Below are 15,660 nucleotides of genomic sequence, written 5' to 3'. Positions count from 1 at the left end.
ATTTCTATTGGCATTCTTGGCCACTCTTCTCTCTAATGCACACAGCCTTACACATATATTATTTTTCTAGTTCTCCATATTTTCTTACATATACACCGAGTGATCACTGAATTATGATCATCCCATCCATAATGGACTATGCCACATAAATTGCAGTATAAAAAGTCGAACTATCATCTATTCCAACACTGTGGAAAGCCTTGCAGGCAGCATGGCTGCAGATCCCTATGGATGTCTTCAAACATCTAGTGGAGTCTATGCCCAGGTAAATAGCAGCTGTCGCCTGTGGGAATGGTGGCCCAACATGGTATTTAGGTAGGTTGTCGGAATTCAGTGATCACTTAGTGTATATATGTATACAATTCAATAGATAAGATTTCATTAAATTAAATATCTTTGCCACTACAATCAGAGCATCTCAAATGTCAATTTTTATAACGTAATTTTATGTACATTCTCTCATAGAAACTGCAAATACACTACACTTCACTGTTTCTATTAGATAGTGTAGTATTGACATTTAATTTATTGATCTTATTAATTTAAAATAGCATGCCCCAAACTAGAGCAGCAAAGCAACGGGCACAAAGTGCCAGGAGTGCTGTGACTCGGGGGAGAACTGAGGGGGGCGATTCTCCAATGCATCACAGCCTAAAAAAATGTGCAACTTGTGAAATGTTTGCCGAACTCTCTGGAACGGAACATGATATTGCCATGGGGGATGTCTTTGTGTGTGTGTGCGATGTAACGAGTGTAAGTAAATCAGCATTGTTATGGGCCTATATGAGAGTTTGAAGGACAGAGTGGATGCCCTCGAAAGACCTAAATTGAGGGGCCCATCAGGCTCTCAGCTGCCCACATCAAAGCTAGAGCTTGCACTTGGTCATCACGCAACACGGCGGCAACCCCCAAGGCAGAATGCGCTGGTCTCACAGGAACTAGTAGTTGTTGGTGACTATTGTCAGGGAAATGGGTAAGATGCTTTGTAAAAAGGATAGGTGGAACAGGACCAGGGTATGTCTGGCAGGGGCAAAGGTTGATGATGTTGTAGAGCGGATATCATCTTTTAAGGGAACAAAAGGTGATATAGTTGTACACGTTGGCACTAATGATATAAAGAGTAGGAGACCGGCAGAATTACTTAACAAGTACAGGTCACTGTTGAAAAAAAGCCGAGAATTATGGTTGAATTTGAAAGTGTCAGCAATTCTGCCCAGACACGATAGGAGGGAGTATATGATGAGAGCCTTGTCGATCAATTCGGCCCTGGAAAGATTGTGCAAGGCTCAAGGGATAGAATTTTTTTCAGCCTGGTCTGTACTTGTTAACGGGAGAGGCTGCTTCTACAGGGATGGATTACACTTAAATAGAAAGGGTGCAAGAATATTTGCTGATGCTATCGAGGCAGTGTTAGGTGGGTTGGAAAACTGATAGCTTGGAGGGGATACAAGGACTAATAGTTTAACAGTAGCCGTAGGCAGAGGTGAAGGTGATTCTTGCACAACTTCTATTAGAATAAGTAGCGACCTGGAGCGAGGGGTATTGGGGGTTTCAGGGACGGATGGCAGTCATCCTGAAATAGGTGGGTATATGGGATGTGTTAGGGTGAATAGGAATAGGAGCATGTATGCTTGCATGTATACCAGTGCTAGAAGTGTAGTAAATAAATTTGATGAATTTGAAGTGTTGGTCAAGACATCAAAGGCGGATATTGTTGGGATAGCAGAGACGTGTTCACACAGATATAAGGAATGCAGAACTGGAATTTGGGGAGTACAATGTGTACAGAAAGGATAGACAGGATAGAAAGGGAGGAGGTGTTATGCTGTTAATTAAGAAAAACATAAAATCAAAAGAAGTGCACCCAGTTGATATAGTGCACTGTTGAGTCAGTTTGGTGTGACATAAGCACTGCGAAAGCAAAAATAAGAGTAGAAGTGTGTTATAGGCCTAATGACTCGAATGAGTACAATGAACAATTATACAGAGAAATAGAGTGGGCCAGTAAATCAGAATGTCTTATAATGGGGGATTTTAACTTCCCAGATATTGACTGGAACTTGTGGGTTGGGCACTCACACACTAGTCAGACTTTTGTGGATTTATTGGATGATTGTTTTCTGCAGCAGCAGCATGTTCGAGAGGCAACCAGAGAGAGTAATACTCTTGATATGGTTATCAGCAGTGATCATTTGTGTATTAAGAATTTGCAGATAAAGGAACCACTAGGTGGCAGTGATCACAGTGTACTGATGTGGGATTTACTTAGAGATATAATTACCATCAGGGGTAAAGGAAAGGGTTTTTGCTTCCATATCGGAGAGTACAGTGGTTTAAGAAAGTTTTTAAATTCTGTACAGTAGGATAAACTGACGATGTTACCAACAGTAAATTCTAAGTGGGAAGCATTCAAGGAATTAATCATGGATGCTACTAAAAGTTTCATACCTATTAAGAAATATTGTTCAAGGTTTAGGCCTAAATGGTTATCAAATGAACTAATGAGACTCGTAACAGAGAAGAAAAATGCATGGGATGCATATAAATTATCAAGCGACTCAGAAGCCTATGGCAGATATAAGCTAGTCTGTAATCAGGTCACAAAAGAGGTTAGGCAGGCGAAGGCAAATTACGAGAAATCCTTGGCAAAAGATGCTAAGAAAAACAGCAAGGATTTCTTTACTTATATAAACTCTAAAGGGAAGGGGATGAATCTGATTGGTCCACTTGACATCGATGGTTCGACTGCTGATGATCCTGCTCAGATAGCAAACAAACTGAATGAGTATTTTACATCTACGTTCACACATGAGGAATTATTAAGGTTTGAAAATGGCAGAAGGTTATCAAATTGTAGCAGGATACTTAATGATTTTGTAATAACTGAGAGCAAAGTGGAGGAGAAATTGTTGAAGTTAAACATAAGAAAAGCACCTGGGGTGGATGGGATCTATCCAATTATATTAAAGGAGGCGGCAAATCAACTAAGAAAACCCTTAGCCATAATTATGAGAGCATCCTTGGACTCAGGGGAGGTTCCCACGGACTGGAGATGTGCAAATGTATCCCCAGTTCACAAAGGGGGATCGAAGGGTGACACGAGTAATTACAGACCAGTTAGTTTAACTTCTGTTCCGGGTAAAATAATGAAGTCACTGGTTAAAGATGCATTGCAGGATCATCTAGACAATACTGCAGCAATAATTCAGACACAGCATGGGTTTGTTAAGGGAAAGTCTTGTCTGACAAACTTGATAGGATATTATGATGTGGTTACAAAGGAACTGGATGCAAAAAATAATTTTGATATCATATATTTGGATTTCAGGAAAGCTTTTGACACTGTTGCACAAGAAAGACTATTGTACATATTGGAGCAGAATGGTATTAAGGGTAAGTTGCTACAATGGATAAAAGGATGTTTAAGTGGGCGAAGACAGAGGGTGGTAATCAATGGGTGCCGCTCTTCGTGGACTAATGTTATTAGTGGAGTCCCACAGGGTTCGGTGTTGGGTCCACTGTTGTTTTGTATATTTATCAATGATATTGATGAAGGTATATCAGGCTTAATGTCGAAGTTTGCAGATGATAAAAAGGTTGGAAGGGTTGTTAATGACAGTAATGGCAGTGTGCTACTGCAACAGGATCTAGATAATTTGGGTAGATGGGTTAAGAAGTGACAACTGAAGTTTAACCTTGACAAATGCAAAGTACTGCATATGGGTAGAAGTAACCCCAGAGAAACTTACCAACTGTGTGGTACTACACTTAAGGGTGGTAGAAAATGAAAAAGACCTGGGAGTAATTGTGCAGGCAGATGTGAAGTTTTCTGAGCAATGCAGACAGGCTGCCAGGTCATGGGGTTTTGTCAATGATATATAGGAATTTTGCTAGCAGGGAAAAGGAGGTGATTATCCCTCTGTATAAGGCAATGGTCAGGCCACGCCTTGAGTACTGCGTACAGGTCTGGAGGCCTCATTTTAGGAAGGATGTAGATTTACTTGAGCGTGTACAGAGAAGGGCAACAAGATTGGTGAGGGGAATGAAGGGATCCTCTTACCAAGAGAGGCTTAAGTTCTGCAAATGGCAGTGGCTGGAGACTAGGCACCTGCACGGTGATCTGATTGAGGTGTATAAGGCCTTGAATGGGTTGAGCATGCTGAATTCTGATGGGATCCTTCCACTTGTTCAGATTACATCCTAAGGGGGCATAAATTCAAATTAAGAAAAGACAGATGTAGAATAGATGTGTGGAAATTTGCCTTTAGCCAGCGGGTGGTTAATTGCTGGAACAAACTTCCATCTCTCATTGTGGAAGTTGATAGGTTGAATAAATTTAAGGAGGAGCTGGACAGGCATTTGGAGGGAATGGTGTGATTTTTTTTTTTTTTTTTTGGCTGATGCTGCATAAGCTCATACACATGCTTTCTTGTATCACATGCCACTACTACTACTACTACTACTACTACTACACATCTTGACTTTAGTTCACACCTATTATTCTTACTTGTCAAAACTCCTGTTCATGCATATCTATAATTTGTTCCATCAAGTTGCATTCGAATGAATAATTGACACCAAATCTGAAATAAATATATCACATCTGGTAGAGAGTTGCACCAGTTTTCAGAGAAGAAAATCTTTATTAACGTTATTTTCGCATTCATTAGGACAAAGTGAAGATGTGGGCAATATTGTTTATTGTGAAATCTGCCATGTTACAAAATAAGGATTATGGATTATTATATCATGTACCTGAAATGTCATCCCTGCATACAAGAGGTCACCTCTATGAGATTGAAAAACCAAAGTGAGTGAATTATGTGCCACAAAAGGCAAGCAAATAAAAAGTAGTGTGAAATGCAATGGAAGATGAAGAACTGCATGGCTATAGCAAAATACAAAAATTGAAAAGAAAAAAAAAATAAATAAATAATAATAGTAAATAAATAAATAAATAATAATTGTAATGTACCCGATATAATTTTGTCTTTGAAAGAGAAGCGGCAAGGTTCAAATATCCCGATGATTCTAGAAACACAACTTCAAAAGCATCTTTGAAATCTTTCATTTCCAGTTGTCCTTTGACTGACTGTGCCAAGGAAATACCTTTTTCTGCAAATGTAGACTCAGCTGAAATAGAATTAAATATTCTTGTCATATTCTCAAATAACTTTACCTAAAAAAGGCATCTTCTCCTAAACAGAAAGAGAACATACACGGTTAAACTTTACATTTTATATTTTTGAGAGATACAATGAACTGTAATTAAGGAAATGGCAATTCTATTGCATAAACAACAAAAAAAGAAAAAAATACTAAAATACACTTATAAGCTTTATTTTTAATTTTGCAATAATCATTTTTTTGTGATTTTTTTGCTGGCACTTTTTTTTTTTTTTTTTTTTTTGACATTCTGACAGCCTGTTTATCATTATGAGAAAAAAGAAGACCTGCAAATATAGATAGCAGGAGTTGATAACCTTTTGTCTCACGAGTACTATTTTTGTTCATTACAACTATAAAAATTTTAATGTGTGCCATGTGGACAGGTATATAAACATAGAAATTAGTAGTTCAAATAAGAACCAACATGACAATGGTAGCACGCACAACTGGGGTTATTAACGTCTCATATACAGCACTAACACATGAAAAAAAGTCAAAATAATTGATTAAAGCTACTTAAAAAACAGACATTGAAATTAAAAGAAAATAACAATATAAATCTTTATTTAAAAAATCCAACATAAACATCTAATATACCTGTCTCAAAACACTTCAAATTAGTAGCAGGAGTCTTCTTTGCTTTTTTTCCCCTCAAGAAATCTGCATTAAAACTCTGTTCATAGCAGACACTCAATTTGCTCCGTTTCAAAATTGATAAAGATTTTGTTTTCTAAAGGTGATGCTTTATATATCACCATACAAAAAAACATTATAAAAAAATCTTGTAATCATATTTTGTCTTTCTGCTATCTGGTACTGTTTGTATTTGAAGAAATGCAACAAGTAACCTCGCTTTTTTCGACAACCACAAAAATGAAGTACTGACAATGAACAAATTAATGAATAATAAAATAAATGACACTTTTACCAAGTATGAAATGGAAGAATTTTTTTTTTAAATTCCAGAATAGGTGTCTAACAATCAAAATATAGAGAAAACAATACTCATAGAAAATAAACCAGTCTTCGGGTAAGCAGTGTGTTCCCAACAATCTTTCTCAAGAACAAATAATTAAAAGAATTAACTTAAACCAAGTCAATAAATAAGAGCATAAATCACAGAAAACATGATTCCACTATCACCCAACAAACCACAACAAGAACAGAATCACATAGTAGATCATGTGATTGGCACATATTATAGTCAATGTGAAAGATGAACAGCACCACCCAACCTTGGTATTGTATTTCATATGATAAATATGGAAAGTTCATATGTGAAAAACATAACACAAACTTGACTGAAATCTGGAAGAAAACAAGCTTTCTGTAAAACTATAAATGATGCATGTTTTCTGAGAACCAGTATAGTTTGCAGGTAAATAAGTAACAATGAAAGGATATAACACTACAGCACAATAACTGCAACACCATAAGAGAAAAGATGGATACAAATAAAAGCTGTATACATATTAAACATTTAGTATGGAGATAAGAACAGGCATTGTACTGACTTGTTCAACATGTGCTGTGGTCATCTCTAGCTGTAATTCATGCATTCTGATGGCAAAGTATACTGCCAATAAGTCAGTGATAAACAAGTACTTGTGGAATATTTGTCCAGATCTATACAAGTACATTTGCAAATCTTGAAATGAACCAGAAGGCTGTTACTTAATAAAGACATGAAATTTGCAAGCACAACTTCTTCAAGGGCATATCAGCACTTGATATCCCTATACAAACCAAACACAGAAAGAAAATAACAAACTAGTCAAAATCATAATAAAGTGTATGTATGTAAGAAATGTAAATTCAAATGTTAACCCCAACCAGTGGCCAGATCTAAACAAAATGCAAATATGTACATAAGCTAATATAATAATAAACAGTTTATTAATGATAATAAACAGATTTAACATAAATCCGAATCTTCACTATAAACTTGATGGACCGCTTCCAATGTTTCAGGAGCAGATTTTCCTAAATGTTTGCACTAACTTATTTGAATGGTGTCATAGATTAAAAGAAGATGCAATGCCTTATCCCAGAAATCATATTAATGTTTTTTTCTAAAGTTATAATTTTTTTTTACAATGGAAGAAGGAAGTGAAGAACTCTAAATTGTCTGGTGTGTTTTAAGTTAAATTTAATCTAAATTATCTTTAAAAAAAAAACAATGCAGTAGACTGTGTTTATTCAGAATAAAATTCATTAAGTGTTTCAATATAAAAAATTAACTTTTACTGGATTCTGCTGTTTACATTACCATATATAACTTTTAAAACATTTCTTTCTGGAGGCTTCAACATATAGACAGAATTATACCTTCTAAATTGAGAAACAATCTTGGGACTGGATCCTTTACAGATATCGAAATTTGTGGTGGGAGGGGGAGGTATTTGTGAAACAGTGCATTTCGATAAAGCAAATGTCCTTTTTATCACCACTGATACAATCCTGGTAGCAGCTCACGAACTATTTTGGCTGGATAGTAAGTTAAGATACATCAATTTATGTCTTGTTTGTTGCACATGCAACAACCTTGTAAATGTTTCATTTACAGAAAAGGAAAACAAAATCATATGGTGAAAGGTCAAGCAATCAAAAGATATATGGTAGCACAACAGTGTTTAGTGAGCTTATGCCGCATGAGATATGTGTGGTGTGCAGGAGAGTTGTGAAATACTTCCAATCTTTCAATGCCCATTGTACTGAATTCTTTTTATGAATTGCTTCCCACAGCAAGCAGAACACTTGCACATATCTTTCTTTATTCATAGTGACTGACACCTTAAGGAATAAATTTGTAGTATACAATATCATGATGGTCAAAAACATTTCTAACATTACTTCCCCCTTTTGATTTGCCTTGCCCAATTTTTTTTTCTTGGATCATGGCAAACAAGGGGATACCAAGTCAATAATTCTTTCTATTTTTGTGGATCATGAAGAAAACGTGAAGTTTCATCCTTGGTGGTGTAGCACTCTAGGAACATGATCATTATCAGGTGTTATTATGAGTTTGCCACAATTATCTGCTCACTGCATTTTCTTTTTCTTTTTTTTTTTTTTTTGTTAGTTGTTGGCGTATCGGTTTCTGTGGCCATAATGCACCTCCCAAAGTTTTTGCATTTTATTGTGATCCAAGCCCGAGGCAGGATTTGAACCCACGACTTTTGGGTTGTCAGGCAGGCACTTTACCCACCTGGCTAGCTTGGTCAGCCTCTCTGCATTGACTATCACTAAGTATTTGAGGCACTACGTTCTGAGTGACTCGATGCATGTTCAAATCATCCCTTAAAATTCCACTAACACCTGCGTGAAATATTTAAAATTTCTACAGGTTTATCAATAGATACACAACAGTTCTAACACATTAGTTATCACACTGTTTCAGATTTTTTAAAACATAGGATGTGTAATGTCTTTCAGCATCATTGTCTGCTACACTTTCTCTCCCTCTCTTTGAATCTATGCCATTCGAGCATCACACTATAAGAATGAATATCCACCCCATAAACCTGATTTACTGTTTCCAGTGTTTCAGAAGTAGATTTCCCTAAGTGACGGCAAAATTTAATGTTCTAAATCTGGAATTTTTCACATTCAGAACTCATGATAAAATAAATGCACTTCAACTGCACTCAGTAATAAAATGTAATGAATGATTAACAAATTTGGATGCATGTGAAAGTTGTTCTATTCAAATGAGAGCTGAATCTTGCAATTTGGCAGGGTTGGTTGTTAATGACAGTAATGGCAGTGTGCTACTTCAACAGGATCTAGAAAATTTGAGCAGATTGGCTGAGAAGTGGCAACTGAAGTTTAACCTTGACAAATGCAAAGTACTGCATATGGGTAGAAGTAACCCCAGAGAAACTTACCAACTGTGTGGTACTACACTTAAGGGTGGTAGAAAATGAAAAAGACCTGGGAGTAATTGTGCAGGCAGATATGAAGTTTTCTGAGCAATGCAGACAGGCTGCCAGGGCAGGTCATGGGGTTTTGTCAATGATATATTGGAATTTTGCTAGCAGGGAAAAGGAGGTGATTATCCCTCTGTATAAGGCAATGGTCAGGCCACGCCTTCAGTACTGCGTACAGGTCTGGAGGCCTCATTTTAGGAAGGATGTAGATTTGCTTGAGCGTGTACAGAGAAGGGCAACAAGATTGGTGAGGGGAATGAAGGGATCCTCTTACCAAGAGAGGCTTAAGTTCTGCAAATTGCGGTGGCTGGAGACTAGGCACCTGCGCAGTGATCTGATTGAGGTGTATAAGGTCTTGAATGGGTTGAGCACACTGAATGCTGATGGGATTCTTCCACTTGTTCCGATTACCAACCTAAGGGGGCATAAATTCAAATTAAGGAAAGACAGATGTGCAGAAATTTGCCTTTAGCCAGTGGGTGGTTAATTGCTGGAACAAACTTCCATCTGTCATTGTGGAAGTTGATAGCTTAAATAAATTTAAGGAGGAACTGGACAAACATTTAGAGGGAATGGTTGTGTGAATTTTTTTTTTTTTTTTTTTTGGCTGATGCTGTATACATTTGTTTTCTTGCATCACATGCCACTACTACTACTACTATTTGACCATTTTTGTTTTTTTTATTTTAACAGTCTGTAAACACTGCAAATAGTAAATGACATCATTTACTCACTGCTTAACAGACTGATATGTTGTCAGGCCAAAAATATAAGAAATTGGGGAAATCAGATTAAGGTTAGAGGTTTGAAATTATCATTGCTTATTATTGATGCATTTTATGCACTACAAGCTAGCTAGCATTCATTTTGTGGACACACCAACTTAGGTATAGATACAGATTTAAAAATACAATACAAGACAACTAAAAGAAATTGTGAGTTATGTCTAGAACCCGTGCCAGGTAAGTGATGTATGCTGATATCAATCAAACTCATGCTAAAATATTATTTGACAGTTTGTTATTAATATATTGTGATGTATGTTTTTTTTTTTACTTTTGTTAATACACTGTGATGTCTGTTATTGCTAAACAAAACATCACGCCAAGAAATCCTTGGGAAGAATGCCATTACTATATCTTTGTGCATATTTTAGATGAAATTGTATGTTGTCAGGCAAATATCACTGTTATAAATTAAGTTTTCAGCAGCTGTAAGCATCGCAATATACATCAGTGAATGAATGAATGTAGCGCTAGAAATGGGACAAAGTATTTTCATTCTGTTGCAGTAGCACACTGTCATTAACAACCTTCGTATCATCTGCAAACTTCAACAATAAGCTGATATAAAGTATTTTATTATTTTCTGTGGGCTCCAGGGTTTCCCCTCTCCGCCACTGAAAAGTAACTGTACATTATTTACAATTTGTGGTTTAGCAAAACATCTTGATCCACCAACTTCACAGGTATGATTACAAACAATAAGTCTCTTGCCTGAGACCAATGTAGTATAGCTGCACATTTGACCATCCATAACACTTGCAACTGAGCTATTACAATTTGTTGAAGGCACCAATTTCTACATTAATAGATAGTTATATAGGAATTTTGCTAGCAGGGAGAAGGAGGTGATTGTCCCTCTGTATAAGGCAATGGTCAGGCCACGCCTTGAGTACTGCGTACAGGTCTGGAGGCCTCATTTTAGGAAGGATGTAGATTTGCTTGAGCGTGTACAGAGAAGGGCAACAAGATTGGTGAGGAGAATGAAGGGATCCTCTTACCAAGAGAGGCTTAAGTTCTGCAAATTGCAGTGGCTGGAGACTAGGCACCTGCGCGGTGATCTGATTGAGGTGTATAAGGCCTTGAATGGGTTGAGCACGCTGAATTCTGATGGGATCCTTCCACTTGTTCAGATTACGAACCTAAGGGGGCATAAATTCAAATTAAGAAAAGACAGATGTAGAATAGATGTGCAGAAATTTGCCTTTAGCCAGCAGGTGGTTAATTGCTGGAACAAACTTCCATCTGTCGTTGTGGAAGTTGACAGGTTAAATAAATTTAAGGAGGAACTGGACAGGCATTTGGAGAGAATGGTGTGATTTTTTTTTTTTTTTTTTTTGGCTGATGCTGCATAAGCTCATACACTTGCTTTCTTGCATCACATGCCACTACTACTACCTACCAGTTCGGTTACAATGAGGTCCGATATATACCTTACAATTTATAGAATTTAAGTTTTACAATTTATGCACCTTATCAGAGGCCGAAGTCCCAGGACACCGCCCACCCAACAGTGAACCCGGCACATCGACTAATTTATACTAAACGCTAATATTGCCGTCCGGCAATAAATATAAATAAATTTCCTCATCAGAGGTCCTATAACAATGCGATTAATATCAAGGCAATATATACAGTGGTAGTACACTTATTACATAATTATTCTCGGTCGGCAAGTCCTTTCCTTCTGCGGAAAGCTTTGTCAGCAAAGTTAGTATGTGCCTGATATTTTTCCTTACATTCTAAAAACTTGGTGAAGTTATTTACATCATAAACTTCTGTCAATGTCTGAAGTTCAAATCGAATGTCTACATAATATCGACATTCTAAGATTATATGTTGGACTGTCTCCTCTGAGCCACATTTACAAAGAGGAGACGCAGCCAAATGCAGAGTAAATAACTTTGAGGTTAGGCTGCCATGCCCGGATAGAAGGTTATTTGGTTATTTAGTTTTTAGGTGCATTAGCAACTAAGGCCATATTGCTCCGGGGATATGCGGTGGTCATTCCCTGACCTTTCTGCATTCTCTGTATTTGGTGGTCACGGGCTTGAACCCCGGTCTAATCAAGAAGCGTGTGCTATGCACTGCTGCTCCTGCCCACCTGGCTAAGGAGGCGGCCTGCCCGGATAGAAGGACATTTAGATGAAGATCTGGGTTAAACTAGGGCCAATGTTTTTTGTTAAATTCAGCAACTTCAGGTATAAAAATGGTAGTAATTCTTCCAGTGTTGGCATTAGTCCATTCGTTTTGCCATTCCTGGAGGAACTGGTTTCTTAATCTAGCATGTCTTCTTTCGCTGGCATGTCCAGGTTAACAGAAAACTGGTTGAACTGTGCTGCAATACCCTTCCTTCTACAATACTGAAAGTAATTGTACAGCACTTCGTATTTAATTGGTAGTTTGCCGTTGATTACCTGTAGTGCCGACGTTGAAACTGTGCAACATGATCTTGAAGTTGCAATCAGGAAGAAGCGCTGGGCTCGAGTCAAGATTTTTTCAACCATAACTCTGTGTACGCTGGGGCCCCAAGCACCTGCAGCATAACAGACAATAGGAATAAATATGCATTTGTAGTACACAGCTTGAGAGTGGAGGGTTTCAGACCCCAAGAACCTCCGGTAATTCTGATTATTTTGCCTGTCAAAGTCTTGATTTTGCTTAGTACATATTTAGCATGGGTAATGAATTGAAGTTTATATAACATAATTCCTAGGTATTTGTACGAGTTAACTAATTTTATTGATTGTTCTTTAATCTTAATACTTGAAGGTCTATTTGGGTCTAATTTTCCTTTAAGAAGAATTTGTTTTGTTTTGGGAACAGAAATGGTTAATTTATGTGTACTACACCACTCATCTAGGTCTGATAGGACTTCATTAGCACGGATTTCAAGTTGTAGTCTGGAGTTTCCAGAAACAAGGATAATTAAATTGTCTGTGTAAGCGATCTTAGTAGTGCAATTATGTTCGGTTTCCAGCCACCCATCAAGGACCACGTTCCAGCATACTGGTCCGAGAACTGATCCCTGAGGGCAACCGCAAGTCACAGGTCTCGCAACAGAGCAGGATCCACTGGAGACCACAAGTGGGCCATTCTGGAAATAATCCATGATAAGACGATAAACAGGCACGGAGACTCCAGCCTCTTGGAACCTCTCCGGGACATTTGCCACCAAACAGTGTCAAAGGTCCCTTTGAAGTCCACAAGGAGGCCGAGGACATACATTTCATTGGTTAATGGTATCCACTGTAGACATCCCGGCTGTGAAGCCAAACTGATATCTGTAGTTCAGGTTTCTTTCTTTATAGTGCTTTTGGAATCTCGCTACAATCAGCTTCTCTAGTATTTTTCCGAAGACCGGAAGTAAAGCAATTGGCCGGTATGAATTTGCCTGATTTGCTGTTTTGTTAGGATTCTTAACGAGTAATTTAAGATTTGCTTTTTCCAAGGAGAGGGGAAGGATCCATATTGTAGGCGGGCATTAAAGAGGCTCATCATCAGTTGGGGGCAGGTGCTCCAGATTCTTTTAACAATGGTAACTTATAATATGTCCAGTCCAGGGTATTTGCCATCACGCAAAGTCACAACAACAAGACATACCTCGTCCCTGTCAAAATCATCTTCATGGCTTTGGCCTACAGAGGAAAGATGTTCTAAACGAATGGCTGTTTGCACAGGACTTTCTCATACAGTTTCATCCTGCATAATCAATTCATCTAAAATTGTTTCAATAGTCTCGGCCCATGTCAGAGTTTCGAAGTTATCAGGTCTAAGTACAGAGGAGAATATTTCCCCCGGATGAATTTTGTCTAGAGTCAGCTTGTAGATTAAGCCCCAGGGCTCCTGGTACATAGTTTGTTTAACTAAGCGTTCCCAAGCAGAGCATTTTTTTTTTGTAAATATTGTTGAAATATGTCCTTCTCGCATTTTGTATATTTCATTCAAGCAGTTTATCTCATCTTCAGGTCTACCATCTCTCCTAGATCTCTGAACATCTCGTCTTGCGCCCTTTGTATGATTCCTTAGAGTAGAAAGGTTCTAGGACCACCATGGAACCGAATTTTGTCTTCTCTGTTTCATCTTAATCGTCTCGTCGCATATTTTGGTGATGATTGCCATCAATTCTTTTAGATGTTGGTCCAAAGTAAGATCTGTCAGATTTGTCAGTTTTTCATCCGTAAATTTTTCCTTAAGTAGTTTATCAAAAGGATTCCAATTGATTTGTTGAGTTTTGTATCTGGGGAAGTCATGAGTGACTCTCAAAGCTGCTGTGTTTTCATCAGATATTATGTCAAAGATTATTACATTGTGGTCGCTTACCGACCAAGAGGAGTGAACAGTCCAGTTTTCTAAGCATCTCCTGAATGTTGCTGTTGTTTGTTGTTTTGTTATTTGGTTTTTAGGAGCATTAGCAACTAAGGCCATATTGCTCCGGGATATGTGGTGGACATTCCCTGACCTTTCCCGCTTCCTCCGTATTTGGTGGTGATGGGCTCGAACCCCGGTCTAATCAAGAAGCGTGTGCTACGCACTGCTGCTCCGCCCCCGAATGTTGCATCTGACAGAGTGACATCTATGTAAGACTGACCACAAGGGGATGAGTAAGTGGGCAGATGCCCAGCGGAGTTCCAGACAATCAATCCGTTAGTTATTATGAATTCCTCCAGTAATTCACCTTTATTATTCATTATGGGGCTGTTCCACATGGTGGAAGAAGCATTTGCGTCGGTCATAATAACTATCTTTTTGCCAGATAACCTAATTAAAGCTGTCTCAAGGAAGTTTAGATAAGGCTCAAATTGTTGAGAATGCTGTGAGCACTGCATGTAGATTGAGATAAAGAATATTTGTCCAAAACTACTTTCCAAGCATGCACATGCCGCATGCTCGGAGCAGAGACCATTTACCTTTGTGATCTGCTTGTCCGCTATAACAAGAGCTGCCCACACCTTTGCCACAGCATTTGCACTCTGTCCTGTAACAGATACATTAGATTGAACCACCCTTGTAATCCTTTAACTTTGCCTTTGTAGGAGTATAATTCCTGAAGCCCTAGTATGTAAATTTTATGATCTGTAATTATTTTAGAGATATCACTCATTGCAGATGCAAAATGCTGGCAGTTTAACTGTAATATTTTTAATCTCTCACCATGCTGTACATTTTTTATCTTACTGAATGTAATTTGTGTGAGATTTGGTGACCTCCTGAGCTCGCAAGAACTCAGGACACTTCGAGTCACGATACGAGTGATCTGATTTCCTCTTTTTTATTTTGCAGTTTGGGCATGTAACGGGTGATTCAGGAGTGGGACACGATTGCAACTGATGACCTTGCAGTCCACAATGCCCACATGTAGTCCTGCTGTCTACAATATCTAGCCGAATGCCCATACGCCAAACATTTGAAACAATGTGACGCGATAATAAAATCCTTCACATTGTGAACTGACCAGCCAAGATAGACGCGAGCATCATCTTTTAATATGATTCGCCTGATATAGGCAGGAACTTCAATTATCCAGTGTTTGTTGTTTTTGTTTTTAGCGTTAATCTTAAACCTCACCTTAACCCCTTTTTGAAATCTTACTCACTAACATTGTGCTCGCCCAAGTTTTTGACATACAGATCCTCCAAGAATTCTTGGTCTGACATATCTTTTTGTATGTCATAGAGTATCACAGTCGGGTTTAGTTTTCGGGGCAAGTCTACAATTAATTTGTACTCCCCAAGTTCGGATTTAAAATTCATTGCAATCACCTGTTTAACTTCTTCACT

At 38.0% G+C, this 15,660-nt stretch overlaps 1 protein-coding gene across 1 annotated transcript in view; it reads right to left on the bottom strand.

Moving 5' to 3' along the window:
- Window positions 1-15,660, bottom strand: part of LOC150083336 (nucleolar protein 6-like) — a 485,807-nt gene that overhangs the window by 353,119 nt on the left and 117,028 nt on the right. The window contains exon 9 of the mRNA XM_090377194.1: window positions 4,976-5,133. Within this exon, the coding sequence (XP_090233320.1) occupies window positions 4,976-5,133 (158 nt within the window). The remainder of the gene's footprint in view (window positions 1-4,975; window positions 5,134-15,660) is intronic.

The sequence above is a fragment of the Mastigoproctus giganteus genome, chromosome 7 (genome assembly GCF_048544385.1).
Source record: "Mastigoproctus giganteus isolate SK-2022 chromosome 7, ASM4854438v1, whole genome shotgun sequence".
NCBI classification, from domain to species: domain Eukaryota; kingdom Metazoa; phylum Arthropoda; class Arachnida; order Uropygi; family Thelyphonidae; genus Mastigoproctus; species Mastigoproctus giganteus.
This window is presented reverse-complemented; position numbering and strand designations above follow the sequence as displayed.